At 39.3% G+C, this 14,584-nt stretch overlaps 1 protein-coding gene and 1 pseudogene across 1 annotated transcript in view; one reads left to right on the forward strand and one right to left on the reverse strand.

The window, feature by feature from the left end:
* The window catches only part of Zswim5 (zinc finger SWIM-type containing 5), a 110,003-nt gene that overhangs the window by 56,592 nt on the left and 38,827 nt on the right, over positions 1 to 14,584 (forward strand). Inside the window, exon 2 of the mRNA XM_036178276.1 lies at positions 12,374 to 12,730. Coding sequence (XP_036034169.1) covers positions 12,374 to 12,730 — 357 coding nt within the window. The remainder of the gene's footprint in view (positions 1 to 12,373; positions 12,731 to 14,584) is intronic.
* LOC118577388 lies at positions 7,333 to 11,682 on the reverse strand (annotated as a pseudogene).

Here is a 14,584-nt window from a genome sequence, read left to right on the forward strand (position 1 = left end):
CCTGACTAGTCTAATAAAAAGCCAAATGGGCAATAGCTAGGCAGCAGAGGGACAGGTGGGGCTGGCAGACAGAGAGTATGAGAGAGAACAAAAGAGAGAGAGAAGGAGATGCCCGGGGCCAGCCAGACAGACTTGGAGTAGGACACACAGAATGAAAGAAAGGTAAAAAGCCCCAGGGCAAAACATAGATGAAGAGAAACAGGTTAAGTTTATAAGAACCAGTGGGACAAGTATAAGATGAGGCTGAGCATTCATAACTAATAATAAGTCTCCATGTCATGATTTGTGAGCTGGTTGGTGGCCCCAAAGAAAGCCCGATACAGTGGTGATCCCCAACCATAAAATTATTTCATTGCTACTTCATAACTGTAATTTTGCTACTGTTATGAATCATAATGTACATATCTGATATACAGGATATCTCATATTCGACCCCTACGTTGAGAACCACTGCTGTTGAGGTTAGAGCAGCAAGGCATTCCTGTAAGATAAATAAATTAATTAATTTTTTAAAAAGCCGTGGGAGAAGGTAAGGAGTTGCTGGCCAGTTGATGGGATTGTGGAGTGCTATAATTTTGACTCAGAAGAATTGCTAACACTCGAGATTTTTCTCGTGAAGAACTGCTCATATCCAAATGATGTGGATGCATTTAGAACCCCAGTAAAAACTTAGAGAATGCCTTTTATCTGGGTGGTTTTTGTTTGGAATCAGGTTACTATACACAGTATAAAAAGTGATTTTGCTCCAGTTTCTATCAGAATGAAAAGGATTGTCCCAATTGAATTTGTGTTGACATTCTTGCTACCCCACACAGGTCAATTTGTGAGATGGAACAAAAGAATAGAGAGCCAAAGGGTGCTATGAGGCCCTGACCAAAATGCTATAAATGTTAGGAATGTTGTTCTTACCATGTATGAAATACTTAAATAAAGAATGTTGTGTGGGATTTGCATTCATCTGCATATATTAAAAAGGCCATATTGGAAATGAAATGTCATGAAGTTTAGAAAAGATGAGGGTTAAGATCATCTGAAAATTATGCTTTTATTTCATAAGAACTTAATTAAAATTCATATAATGCTTATGCATAGGCATTTTTTTTAGATAATTTGAGGCTAGAATCTGCATGAAACAAGGAGTCCTTGAAATGAGATGAAAATAAGGGGGGCAGCTAGAGTTATTGTCAGAACACTAAAATGATAACATTTTTAGTACACTGGTATGGCAGACACTGCCTAAACACATGGACACATTATATATATTTCATTTAACTATAATTGTAGTATATTTTAGTGACTTAATTCAGTATACACAATCTCAAAGAAGTAACAGGAAGTCTTTTAAAAAATCTTTTATTTACTCTTCAACAATTTCATAGATGTATACAATGTATCTTGATCATATCCACCCTGAAGGAACTCCTTTTCCTCACAGAAAATGGTTTCTGTGAGTTTTCTTTTGTTTGAGACAGAGTCTCATAATAGAGCCCAAATTGGTCTCTGACGCAGGATCCTCCTGCCATAGCCTCAATGCTGATTATAAGTGTGCACTAGACACTTAGCTTTTAAGTAAATATACTGCTTTCAAAATAAATCTGAGGGCTGTAGAGCTGGCCCAGTGGTTAAGGGCATGAGCTGTTCTTGCAGAGGACTTGAGGTCAGTTCCCAGCACCTACATGATGGCTCACAACCATCTATAACTCCAGTTCCAGGAGATCAGACACCCTCTCCTGAACTCCATGGCACCAGCCACACACATACCTGAGACAAAACATTCACAAATATGTAATAAATATGTATCAAAAAATAAATCTGGCCGGGAGGTGGTGGCACACACCTTTAATTCCAGCACAGGAGACAGAGGCAGACAAATCTTTGTGAGTTTAAGGCCATACTGGTCTACAGAGTAAGTTTCAAGATAGCCAAGGCTACACAGAGAAGTGCTGTCTCGAAAATAAATAAACAAATCTGAATACTATGTTGAAGACTCAAAAATAGACATTTGATCATTCAATGTGTGGTTAGTCAAAAATAGCTATGTATATTGTTTTCCTTTGACAAGCAGGTTTTATTAATACCCTCTACCCTATTGATGCAGACTCCTGAATGGAGCATGATCGTTTATGAAATAAGATTACAATTATATGTTGCCTTTGTCTTTGTTTGAATTAAGAACCTAGGTAGGGGCCTGGGCATGTCGTTCAGTTGGTAAAACGCTTACCTAGCATACACAAACCCCTGAATTCTATCTGTAGCACTGAATGGATAGAGCATGGTGGCACACGCATGTAATCCCAAGTAGAGGCAGGAGGATCAGACGTTCAAGATCTTCCTCAGCTGCCTAGGGAATTTGAGGCCAGCCTGGTGTGTGTACATGTGTCTGCCTGTCTATCTTGCATACACACACAAGTTTAAGACCTTCCTCAGTCACATAGGGAGTTTGAGGCCAGCCTGTCCTGGTGTGTGTGTGTGTTGTGTGTGTGTGTGTGTGTGTGTATGTATATGTGTGATATACATATATGCACACAGAACCCAAGTGGTAGTGTTGGACTATAATACCTATTTTGGCAACGTATATACCTTGTGCATAGGCATGCTGGTCTTTTTCCTTTTATTGAAAATAGATTCTTTTTCTCAAATAATATGTCCTGATTATGGTTTCTCCTCCCTCTACTCCTCCCAGTTCCCCCCACCACCCCTCCTATCAGGATCCACTCCCTTTCTGTATCTCATTAGAAAAGAACAGGCTTTTAAGAGATAATAAGAAAATGCAACAAAATAAAATATAAGAAGATAAAATAAGCCAGCACTCAGGAGGCAGAGCCAGGCAGATCTATGTGTGTTCAAGGCCAGCCTGGTCTACAGAATGAGATCCAAGATAGGCACCAAACTACACAGAGAAACCCTGTCTCAGAAGAAAGAAGAAAAGGTAAAGTTAAAACTATCACATTGGAGTTGGACAAGGAAAATAGAAGGAAAAGGGCCAGAGAAAAGGCACAAGAATCAGAAACCCACTCATTCATACAGTCAGGAATCCCTTGAGAAAAACTAAATTAGAAGACTATATATATGCAGAGGACCTGATGCAGATCCTGTGCACACTGTTTTTTCAGAGAGCTATTTGAGGTGGCTGATATTTTCTTTCAAATCTGTGCATCAAAGAGATTACTGATATATAGTTCCAAATTGCTTAGTTACCCACCAGTAGACAAGATAACTTGCTCTTGCACCATAAAGTGGTTATCAGGAAAATAAAATTACTATATGATATGTTTATGTTGTTGTTTTTGTTTTGAGACAAGGTCTCATGAAGCCCAGGCTAGGTTTAAATGTACTATGTAGCTGATGGTGACAATGACTTTGAACTTCTGATCCACTTGTCTCCATGTCCCAAGTGCTGCGGGGATTACAGGTATGTGCCATCATGCCTGGTGCAATTACTGCTTTAAAGTGATTGTATTTTCTGTATGTTAGATATCTAAATGAATTTTCCAGAGAAATTTGTGTTTTCTTTTTAACATAAAATATTTCTAAAATAATGTTTAAAAAAACTGAAACTTTAAAAACATAAACTTAATTCCCTTATAGGATTGCAAGTTAAAAAACAAAACAAAACTGGAAAACTGGGTGATGTAAGGTTATGTCTAGAGGTGAATGCCTGGACTTGGGAGGCTTTGTTCTTTAACTCTGTTGTTAATACCGAGAGCAGAGACTGCTGCCTTCTAAGGCTGATGCTGAGAAAGGGGCCATAGTTGTTCTTTAGAGGTTAATATAAGGAAACCTCTTGATTTGCCAGAGGAGTCTGGGAAGGGAGCAGATGGCAGCAAGAAGGGCCCTTCAGCTTACTCAGCTGCTCTGAGAAGCTTAGGGTGACCTCTCTAATACAAACAGACCAAGTAGCTTTCAGAGTAACGGGGCAGCATCATTTGTATTCCTGAATAACAATACTGCCCCTCATTTTATCTTCCACACCCTGATCACTATGTGGGCGCCATCTGCTTTCTGGGAATTTATATAGGCCCTGGCCCAGGCTAGTTGGGATTGTTATTGAGAGGTGTTTGGGGGGAAATGTGTTCTTTACAAAGCACTTTCACATGAATCTGATTAAGCATTATGTCTGTTTGCATAATTAAGAAACTGAGGCAAAGAGGAATCGTGGGCTATTGGAATCATAACTCAGGCATTGACTCCCACTCTGTTTGTGTTTTACTGTTACTCTTTGGAGCTGCTCCAGTGCTCTTGTTTGGATATTAGCAGCTAAGCTTGGGAGTTAAGTTTTCTAAGATGGAAACTAGTTATTTTGTAAATGTTATTCTTGGAGGGGTGTAGCATGAATCTTAAAGAATCTTGTTAATAAAACAAACCTGGAGCCAGGTATTGGGGTGAATGCTGGAAGATCAGAGAAGCAGAACAAGCCACAGCTACCTCACCTTGCCAATTTCTCAGCTGATCCTGTTTCCTCAGACTAGAAGCCTCTGAGTCCTCATCCAGAATTACTCTCAGCTGAACTGTTGCTCAAAAGCCTAAAAACTTAACCAGCCAAATCAAATGCTTCTAGTTTCTGGTCTTCATGGCTCACTTTCTGGAGAAATGGCTCAGAGATTAAAAGCACAGACTGTTCTTCCAGAAGTCCTGAGTTCAATTCCCAGCAACCACATGTTGGCTCACAACCATCTGTAATGAGATCTGGCACCCTCTTCTGTATACTAAATAAATAAATAAATAAATAAATAAATAAATAAATAAATAAATAAATAAGGTTTTTTAAAAAAGGCTCCCTTTAAAGGTGTGAGTCATCATGCTTGGCTGTATCCTTGAACACACAGAGATCCAGGTAGATCTCTGCCTCTGGAATGCTAGAATTAAAGGTGTGTGCTACCACTGTCTATCCTCTATGTTTAATATTGTGGTTGTTCTGTTCTCTGACCCCAGATAAGTTTATTAGTGTGCACAATATTTCGGGGAACACAATATCACCACAGAGTGGGGAGGGGGTTTAAAAGTTCTCATGGCTACTGTGTTTCTAGGTCACAGATTTAAAAAGAAAGTAACTCTGCCTCTCCAGTGCTGGGATTAAAGACATGTGCTACCATTCCCAGTTTAAGAATAGTTCTCAGAATGCAGAGGCAGGCAGATCTCTGAGTTCAAGGCCAGCCTAATCTACATATTGAGTTTCACAACAGCCAGGGATACATAGAGAAACCCTGCCTGGAAAAAAACAAAACAAACAAAAAAAAAAAAAAGGAAAGAAAAAAAAGAAAAAGAAAAAGTGTTCTTGAGCCAGCAAGATGGCTCAGCCTGTAAAGGTGCCTGCCAAGTCTGAGAACCCAAGTTTGTATGTACCCACAGGTACATATACACATATATACATATATGTAGTTAGAGTTTTCCTGCCTGGCCCAGTCAGGACAAATCTCTCTTACCCGCCAGTCCCATGGTTGCTCAGACCCAACCAAGAAAGCACACAGAAACTTATATTGCTTATAAACTGTATGGCCGTGGCAGGCTGTTTGTTATCTACTTTTTCTATCTTAAATTAACCCATTTCTGTTAATCTATACTTTGCCACATGGCTCATGGCTTACCAGTGTCTTTACATGTTGCTTCTCATGGCGGCGGCTGGTGGTGTCTCCTTTATATGTGGCCCAGTCACATATATATGCAATAAATAAATCTAAGTAAGTAAACAAATAAAATGTTAAAAATATAAAATCCTTTTAGTAAATCCCAGCACTCCTTTTGCTGTTGGCTGAAACAGCATTGGGTTTCATGCATTAGCACCTGCCTAGGGGCCTTGGAGAATCAAAAGAGCAGTGAGCAAAGTGGTTCTAATTGCCCAGGCTTTGCTGGGGCTTTTCTTACACTCAGAAACACAAAGGCCTTTGAATGGTGTCAGAGGGCTGTGCAGAGAAGTGTTCCTTTAGAACCCCACACAGATGATTCGTGTGCCATGGTGAGACGCTGTCTTGTAGTTCATGAGCCCATCTTGCTCCTCCTGTGACAGTGCTACAGAGCACTTGATAGTTATGTTTGCATCGAGCAGTTGCCCAGGAAACCAGGCAGATGTCAGAGTTTACTGACTTGTCATTATGGAGGGCTCTTGTCTTTGTAGAGTTATGCTGGCTAATTACTCTGATAAAGTTTTGAATGCATCCATCAGATCCAGTAGTTCCATGTTTACTTCATCATGGCTAACAGAACAGGTTGTGGAGTTAGATTGCCTGTGCTCAAGAAGGGTGGATGATGTTGAATGACTTCCTTTATTTCTCAGTTTTCTTACCGAAAGGAAAAAAGCAGACATTACATTGTTTTGAGGACCTAACTAGTTAACATGTAGAAAACAATTAAAATATACTGTCTAGCATGTAAGTACCAAGTGTTAGCTAATAAAATAGCTTGTTTTTACTAAAAAAAAGTATTGAGCCAGGCATAGTATTGCACACCTTTCATACCAGCACTTGAGAAGCAGAGACAGGCAGATCTCTTTGAGTTTGAAGCCAACCTGGTCTCCTGGTCTACATAGTGAGTTCCAGGACAACCAGAGCTATATAATGAGACCTTGCCTTGATATATAGATGATAGATAGATAGATAGATAGATAGATAATTGTGGGAGGAGGGGGGAGGGAGAGAAGGAGAGAGAGAGAATGTGGAAATGCACATGTCTTAGCACCATGTGAGGGTCAGAATATAGCCCTCAGGAGTTAGTTGGTTCCCTCTGTCCATTGTGGAATCTGGGGATTGAACTCTATCATCAGGCTTGCACAACAAGGGCTTTTTACTTGCCAGCCTTCATGTTCTATATTTTTTAAAACTGTCAGATGTGGTGGTACATGCCTGAAATCTTAGCATTCAAGAGACTGAGACGGGAGGATTGGTCTGAATTCAAAGCCAGTCTGAACGACAAGACCCTGTCTCAAAAAAAAAATAACTAATTAATTAAAGGTTATAAAAACCAGCAAAGCTAATAGCTATCCATTTAAGGTATAAATTATAGAAAAGAATCTTGTTATATCAATATTATTAACTTCTATATAAATTGTTTTTAAAATGTTTTATTTGAGAATTATATAATTTCAAATATGTTCTAAAATATAGTCTCTAAATCATTACAAAAAAAGCAAATTCAATAGGAAATTTAAATCACTAAATATGTTTTACTAATATATATACAAAATACTAAGTAATGATTCTTAGCCTGGAATATACTCCATCTCTTTTTTTTTTTTCTTTTTCTTTACTAAAGATTCAACCAGCACTGTGTGTAGGCTATGTACAATAGGCAAAGCTTTTATGTACATAAGAGTGTGTCGGTGGCTGCCACAATTTATAGCTATGGAAGTTTGTCCAGTGGGTTGTCAAATTTGAAGGGGCTAAAGGAAGATAAATTAGTCAGTAGGACTGTGGTTGTAACACCAGCAACACTATCAATGTCTCCATTTTCTTTTTGGGGTTCTCTTTTTGGCTGCTGGCTGCAAAGTCATGTAAATATCTGCTGAGGCCACAGAAATGGGATTCCTCCTGTCCAGTTCCACAGCTTTGCAGGCCTGTATATAGTTGCCATCTAGAAGTGAAGTAAGTCCTCTGTTCTAGTAAGATCCACTCTGCTTTCTAAAGCTTTCTTAGTTTAAAACACTGACCAGTTTCTTTCATATAAAGATGCTATGGAACATACATCTTTCATGGCGTAAGTTAAACCCCTCTTGTCTACAGGCAGCATACAGATGAGCAGAAGTGACAATGGCATCAGCACTTTTCCTCATATATTTGCTTAAATAAAGTATTTGTTCCATCCACTATAATTCAAGAAAGGTTGCTTCTGTCTGTCATGTGGTGATTTCCTTGAATGAATTTGACATTGCTTGTCTAGAGCTCCTCATTATTCTCTTATTCTGATGCTTAGAATTGCCAAACTCATCGAAACTTGCAGCTCCTGTACCCTTCCCAGTCATGACAGACAAACATCCATCACTCAGGAGAGTCTGAGAACCTCCAGCTGGAGATGAATCTTTTGTTGGCTTTTTCATTGCTGAAAATTCTCCGCTCACATCCTGCATTGATAACCTAGGCACCTACAACCAGGCCACATTCAAGACAGGATGTGTCACTGGCTCTGAAAATTGCATCCTCATACTTCAGACACATGACTCTTGGGAGAGCATCCAAAAGGGCTGGTAGATGTCATCTCTGCAGGCAATGCAGCTCCTCCAACAACAGCTGCCCTGAGACAGGAAGACTGTCAGTTAACTTTGTATGTAAATTCTTGTTACTTTGTTCACCATCCCAGTAAAATTGTTTAATTTACTGATATATTTTAATCACAAAATCAGGGATTTTATAAACATAATCCTCTGTGAATTATAGATATGAATATGTAAAGATTAAATTTAGTGTTTACTTATTCATCTATAAACAGATACTTATTAAGCCCTTACAATATGCCAGCTGAAAATAAAAGATGAAAACAAATTCTTATTTACAAGGAGTTCACAATCTAAAGGGAGAAGACAAACATGAAACTCCTTTTTTTTTTTTTTTTTAATGGAGCTGAGGATCGAACCCAGGGCCTTGCGCTTGCTAGGCAAGTGCTCTACCACTGAGCTAAATCCCCAACCCCACATGAAACTCTTAATAAAAACGACACTGATAGTCCTTTGCTCAAATAGAGGTAAAACTAATGAAAACGAGAGCCCTGAAGAAGCACTTAGCTAGGTGTCCAAAGACATAGGGAAGACTCTCAGAGTAATTATCATGTGAGTTGAGAACTCAGAATGAGGAGGGGTGAGAAGGTCATGCTGGTATAGAGAATCTCACATATGAAAGCATAAAGGCAAAGAAGATGGAGAAACCCTGCCACAGTAAAGAATCACTCAGTAAGTTTGTTGTGGTGATGTGCTGAGCAAGTCTGAAGAGACTGAGAGAGATCCCAACACAGGCTGTGCTGTCCTGTGATCAGTGGAGAGACATTAAAGGATATAAAACTGTCGTATTCAGTAAACATTGTTTCTATAAATGCTCATTCTATGCTAGTCTCTATATTAGGTACCAGAAATACAAGACAGCAGGGAAGTTTCAATAGAAGGGGGAATAGGCTGGAAAGATGGCTCAGTGGGTATAGCACATGTCGTGAAAGCAGAGAACCTGAGTTCAATGCCCAAAGCCCATAAAGGTGGAAGGAGAGAACTGACTCCAAAGAGCTCTACTCTGATTACACAGGACTATGACGTCTCCCCCAATCACACCACATACACACACACACACACACACACTAAATAAAAATTAAAAGCAAAAGAAAATGCCCAGCGAGGGGTTGGGGATTTAGCTCAGTGGCAGAGCGCTTGCCTAGCAAACGCAAGGACCTGGGTTTGGTCCTCAGCTCTGGCAAAAAAAAAAAAGAAAAAAGAAAATGCCTAGCATGTGTTCATGTTCAGAAAGTGTTACTGTTTAAAAATTCTTACTGGTCAATAAATGGTAGGGTGCATTAAAGCTCTGGGTTCGGTCCCTAGCACTGGCAGTTAAAGAGGGGGTTACTAAGCAAATGGAAATGTGGAAAGTACACTGATCTGAAAGAATCACTATAAATCTATTATTCCTAATTTTTAAAGCCCAAGATATTTCAGAAATTATGGTCATTTAAGTTTTTGTTCTCATGGCTATAATCATGCAAATTACATAACTGTTATGGGCAATCAATGAAATGATTATTTCTTAGGTTTTTATTATTTGATTCTGGATAAAATCTTATAAGCTAGAATATAAGCACCACAGGCATAAATGCTAAAGCTTTTTCATTTAATGATTCAACAACTTGAGGTACCAAGAGGTTTAATGCAAAGTAATATTTGAGATAAGCAGTATAGAATATAGGATTTTCCTTATTTGAAAAAAAGAAATTTTTACCACATTTATACAATATAATCTATTATTATTATATTAGGATATATATTTATATGTCCAATTGGAAAAATTGTCTTTAGTATTTTCTACTTAATTCAAGGTTGAGTTCAGTCTGTTTCATGGACTCTCCAGCTTTTTTATTTTTCAAGGCAGGATTTCTTTGTGTAGTCTTGGCTGTCTTGGAACTAGCTCTGTAGATCAGGCTGGCCCCAATCTCAGAGATCTAATTACCTCAGCCTCCCAAGTGCTGGGATTAAAGGCTTGCGCCACTACCTTCCAGCTTCTTCAGCCTTTTTAATGATGAGAACAATATTGAGAGACATTTTCAGACTATTTCTACTACTTCTTGTACTGTCATTATAATAGGCAGGAGATACTAACAGAACCACACCTGTTGTAAGTCACAAGCCATGCATGGGTTTTGTTTTTGTTTTTGTTTTTGCTTTTCTTCGAGACAGGGTTTCTCTGTAGCTTTGGAGCCTGTCCTGGACTAGCTTTGTATACCAGGCTAGCTTCGAACTCACAGAGATCCACCTGCCTCTGCCTCCCGAGTGCTGGGATTACAGGCGTGTGTGCGTGCGCCACTGCCGCCCAGCTGATTTTATTCTTATATTTCTAAACAAGATACAGCTGGCTAGAGAAGGAGTCTAAAATCACAGATTGAAATAGAAATTTGAAGTAAAACATTGCTTCTTCATGGCAAAGCTTGCTTGTGATTTGGGGGAAAATATACTATTTATAAAACTAAACAGGAACTCCTTGAAAGCATTTGGTGCTTTATTCAGGGTCCACTCAATACTAAAGTATTTGAGAGTTTGTTTGTTTGTTTTTTCAACTGGTTGTGGGGGTTTGTTTTGTTTTGTTTGAGACATGATCTCTCCATGTAACCTGGGTGTCCTGAAACTCTATGTACACCAGGCTGACCTTGAACTCACAGAGATCCACCTGTCTCTGACTCCCTCCAAAAAATTTTCAAACTTGTATATAGCGTGATGGAGATACAATAGGAGCAGCAGTCTATTAATGTATTCTTTTAAAAACAAGTCTCAGGCTGGAGAGATGGCTCAGCGGTTAAGAGCACTGGCTGTTCTTCCAGAGGTCCTGAGTTCAATTCTCAGCAACCACATGGTGGCTCACAACCATCTGTAATGAGATCTGGGGCCCTCTTCTGGCCTGCAGGGACACATGCAGACATTACACTGTATATATAATAAAGAAATAAATCTTTAAAAAAGATAATAAGTCTCTACATGTCCACTATTCCCGATTACTTTGCATTAAAAAGGCAGGCCTGTTCTAGGAAAGAATTAGGGATGCTGGCCTTTGTGCCCTGCTGGAAGCACTAGTGGGGTGACTGTTATATGTTGTTTTTAACTGCCTCTCCTCAATCTATCCACTATCCTTCAAGATCCATAACTGGTAAAAGACACTACTTTAAAGCTTATAGTTCTTGGGCATTGGAGTACTTAGTAAGTAGGGAGGTTTTATGATATACATAGGGTTCTTTTGATTTGGTTTTGCCAGCATGTGCCATTGAGAATGTGAGTGAAGAATCGTCACAGGGATACCAGAAAACTTTGTGAAGTGGTTGGTTTCCCCAGTTTTGGGGGGCAGTGTTTGCTGTTGTTTCTGCTACTTTTTCATTAAGAGAATACTGTATTCCAACTGAAGAGAGAGCTCAGTCGATAAAGTTCTTGGTGCACAAGCATGGGACTGGGAGTAGTGGCACATACTGTACCCACCTCCCAGAGACTCGAAGGCAGGAGGATCGGGATTCCAGGGACATCCTTGACCACATATCAAGTTGGAGACATCCCAGGCTACACAACACCTTGTTTCAAAGAATAAATACAGCACTCTTTCTGCATTTAACAGTTACTGGTGTAATGTGCCTTGTAAATAGGGATGTAGTACCATATGGTATACTTGCACCAAGTTCTCCTGTATCTTAGGTTTCTTGCTTTTTGGATGTTACCATATGGTCACAATTTCAGAATTGTATGTTTTTAAAGATGCAATGTCTTTAATCATACTTATTCTTCCTTCTGTTCTTTCTCACGGAATTATTTTTTCCATCTCTATAGCACTTACTTTCCTCTAGATTGTACTAGTGGTGTTTGTGGACTTGTCTTTATCATCACTTAGAGTTCAAAATCTAAAAGAATTCTTTTAAGGGTTTCTTTATTAACCATTTGAGACTGCAATGAAAACTATGAACTATCCTTCCAGAAAAAAATGTACAAAAGAATATTTAAAAATTTTTCACATTAGTTCAAAAGATTCACTCCAAGATAAAGGAATCTTGTCTTTCTGGACTGTGCATTCCTTCAGGACAGTACTTGATTCACTCACTGAGCTTGGTGTTGTCCAGGCAGATCTCACTCCCTGTATAGGAGATGCTCACTGAATTGTGAATTGACTAGCCCCTTAAGTTTGCTGCTACTCCCTAAACCGGATGTTTTCCTTTGTTTTTTCAGGCTTCCATCTGAGCGGCACGGTAACTGAACCGGCCACTGCTTCTGACCCAGCAATGACTTACAAAGTTGCAATCAGTTTTGATCGGTGCAAAATCACCTCGGTGACCTGTGGCTGTGGGAATAAGGACATATTCTACTGTGCTCATGTGGTAGCACTCTCTCTCTACAGGATCCGTAAACCAGACCAAGTCAAGCTGCGTCTTCCTATCTCAGAAACCCTTTTCCAGATGAATAGGGACCAGCTACAGAAGTTTATTCAATATTTAATCACAGCACACCACACCGAAGTTCTTCCTACTGCACAAAAGCTGGCAGATGAGATTCTATCTTCCAACTCAGAGATCAACCAAGTGAATGGTAATTATGTAACATTTTCTTGATTTAAAAAACATTACCTTTTTCACAACCAAAAGCAACACTTTTCATTGGGCATGGTGGTTGGTACACACCTTTAATCCCAGCACTTGGGAGGCAGAGGCAGGGGGTATCTCTGTGAGTTCAAGACCAGCCTGGTCTACAGTGTGAGTTCCAGGACAGCCAGGGCCAGACAGAGAAATCCTGTCTGAAAAAAAAAAATCCAAAACCAACCAACCAACCAAAATAATCCTTTTTCCTCTACTTTGTTGCTTCATAGTATTTTAAGAGGTTGGAATTTTTCTATAGTTGTAGTAATTTACCCTTAATCAGTTCATTCTATTCTGTCTAAACAACTAGGATTAACTCTTATTTTTATTTTTTTATTATTATTTTCCTTTTTTTTTTTTTTTTTTTTTTGCTTTTTGCTTTTTCAAGACAGGGTTTCTCTGTGGAGTTTTTTGGTGCCTGTCCTGGATCTCTCTCTGTAGACAAGGTGGCCTCAAACACAGAGATCCACCTGGCTCTCTCTGCCTCCCAAGTGCTGGAATTAAAGGCATGTACCACCACCACCTGGCCTAACCCTTAGTTTCTTAAAGCAATTCATTTCTACTCCATAGATGTTTGGCCTGAGGAGTTGGTAGCATTCTGCTTCTTGACTTGGTTGGTAGTTACACAGTTGTTGGTTTTTTTTGTTTTGTTTTGTTTTTGAGACAGGGTTTCTCTGTGTAGCTTTGCGCCTTTCCTGGAACTCACTTTGTAGACCAGGCTGGCCTCCAACTCACAGAGATCCACCTGCCTCTGCCTCCTGAGTGCTGGGATTAAGGGCGTGCGCCGCCACCGCCTGGCCTAGTTACACAGTTTTTTTTTTTTTGTTTTTTTGAGCTGAGGATCAAACCCAGGGCCTTGTGCTTGCTAGGCAAGTGCTCTACCACTGAGCTAAATCCCCAACCCTAGTTACACAGTTTTAATCACTGTGTAATAATTCATCAATCTTTACTATAGATTGTATAATTTTCATAATTTACATTGTAATAAATATTTAAGATCTGGGGATGTAGGTCAGTGTTAGAGTGCTGGCCTGGCATGTGCAAGGACCTGAGTCCAGTCCCTAAAGCTGGAATAAGAATAGAATTTAGTTAATTTTTTGTTTGTTTGTTTTTGTTTTTCAAGTCAGGGTTTCTCTGTAGCTTTTGGAGCCTGTCCTGGACTAGCTCTGTAGACCAGGCTGGCCTCAAACTCACAGAGATCCACCTGCCTCTGCCTCCTGAGTGCTGGGATTACAGGTGTGTGCCACCACCATCCGGTGAATTTAGTTAATTTTTAAAAATAGAATTTAATTAATTAAAAAAAAATACTGAGGCTGGAGAGATGGTTCAGTGGTTAAATGCACGGGCTGCTCTTCCAGAGGTCCTGAGTTCAATTACCTACAACCACACAGTGGCTCACAGCCATCTACAGTGAGATTCAATGCCCTCTTCTTGTGTGCAGGCATACATGCAGATAGAGCACTCATATACATAAAAACAAACAAAAAGAAGCAATACTGTATGTACACACACTTAAATATGTGCCTGTGTATACAGAACAAAAGACTAAGAGAGTCAGTGTAATATTAATAGTGATAGTCTATAACTGATAGACTTACAGGTGTTTATTTTTTATGCTTTGGTATAATTTCTATAGTAAGTATATACTACTTTTATAATTCAAAAAGATGTTTAAGAACAAAAGGACTTGGTATAGTGGCCACACCTACAATCCCAGTGCTTGGGAAGTGGAAGCAAAAGGATCAAAGACTCAGTGTCAAAGCTAACTTTATCTATATGAGCCCCAACTCAAGGGAGAGAGACAGAG

Source organism: Onychomys torridus, chromosome 2, assembly GCF_903995425.1.
Source record: "Onychomys torridus chromosome 2, mOncTor1.1, whole genome shotgun sequence".
In the NCBI taxonomy this organism is placed as follows: domain Eukaryota; kingdom Metazoa; phylum Chordata; class Mammalia; order Rodentia; family Cricetidae; genus Onychomys; species Onychomys torridus.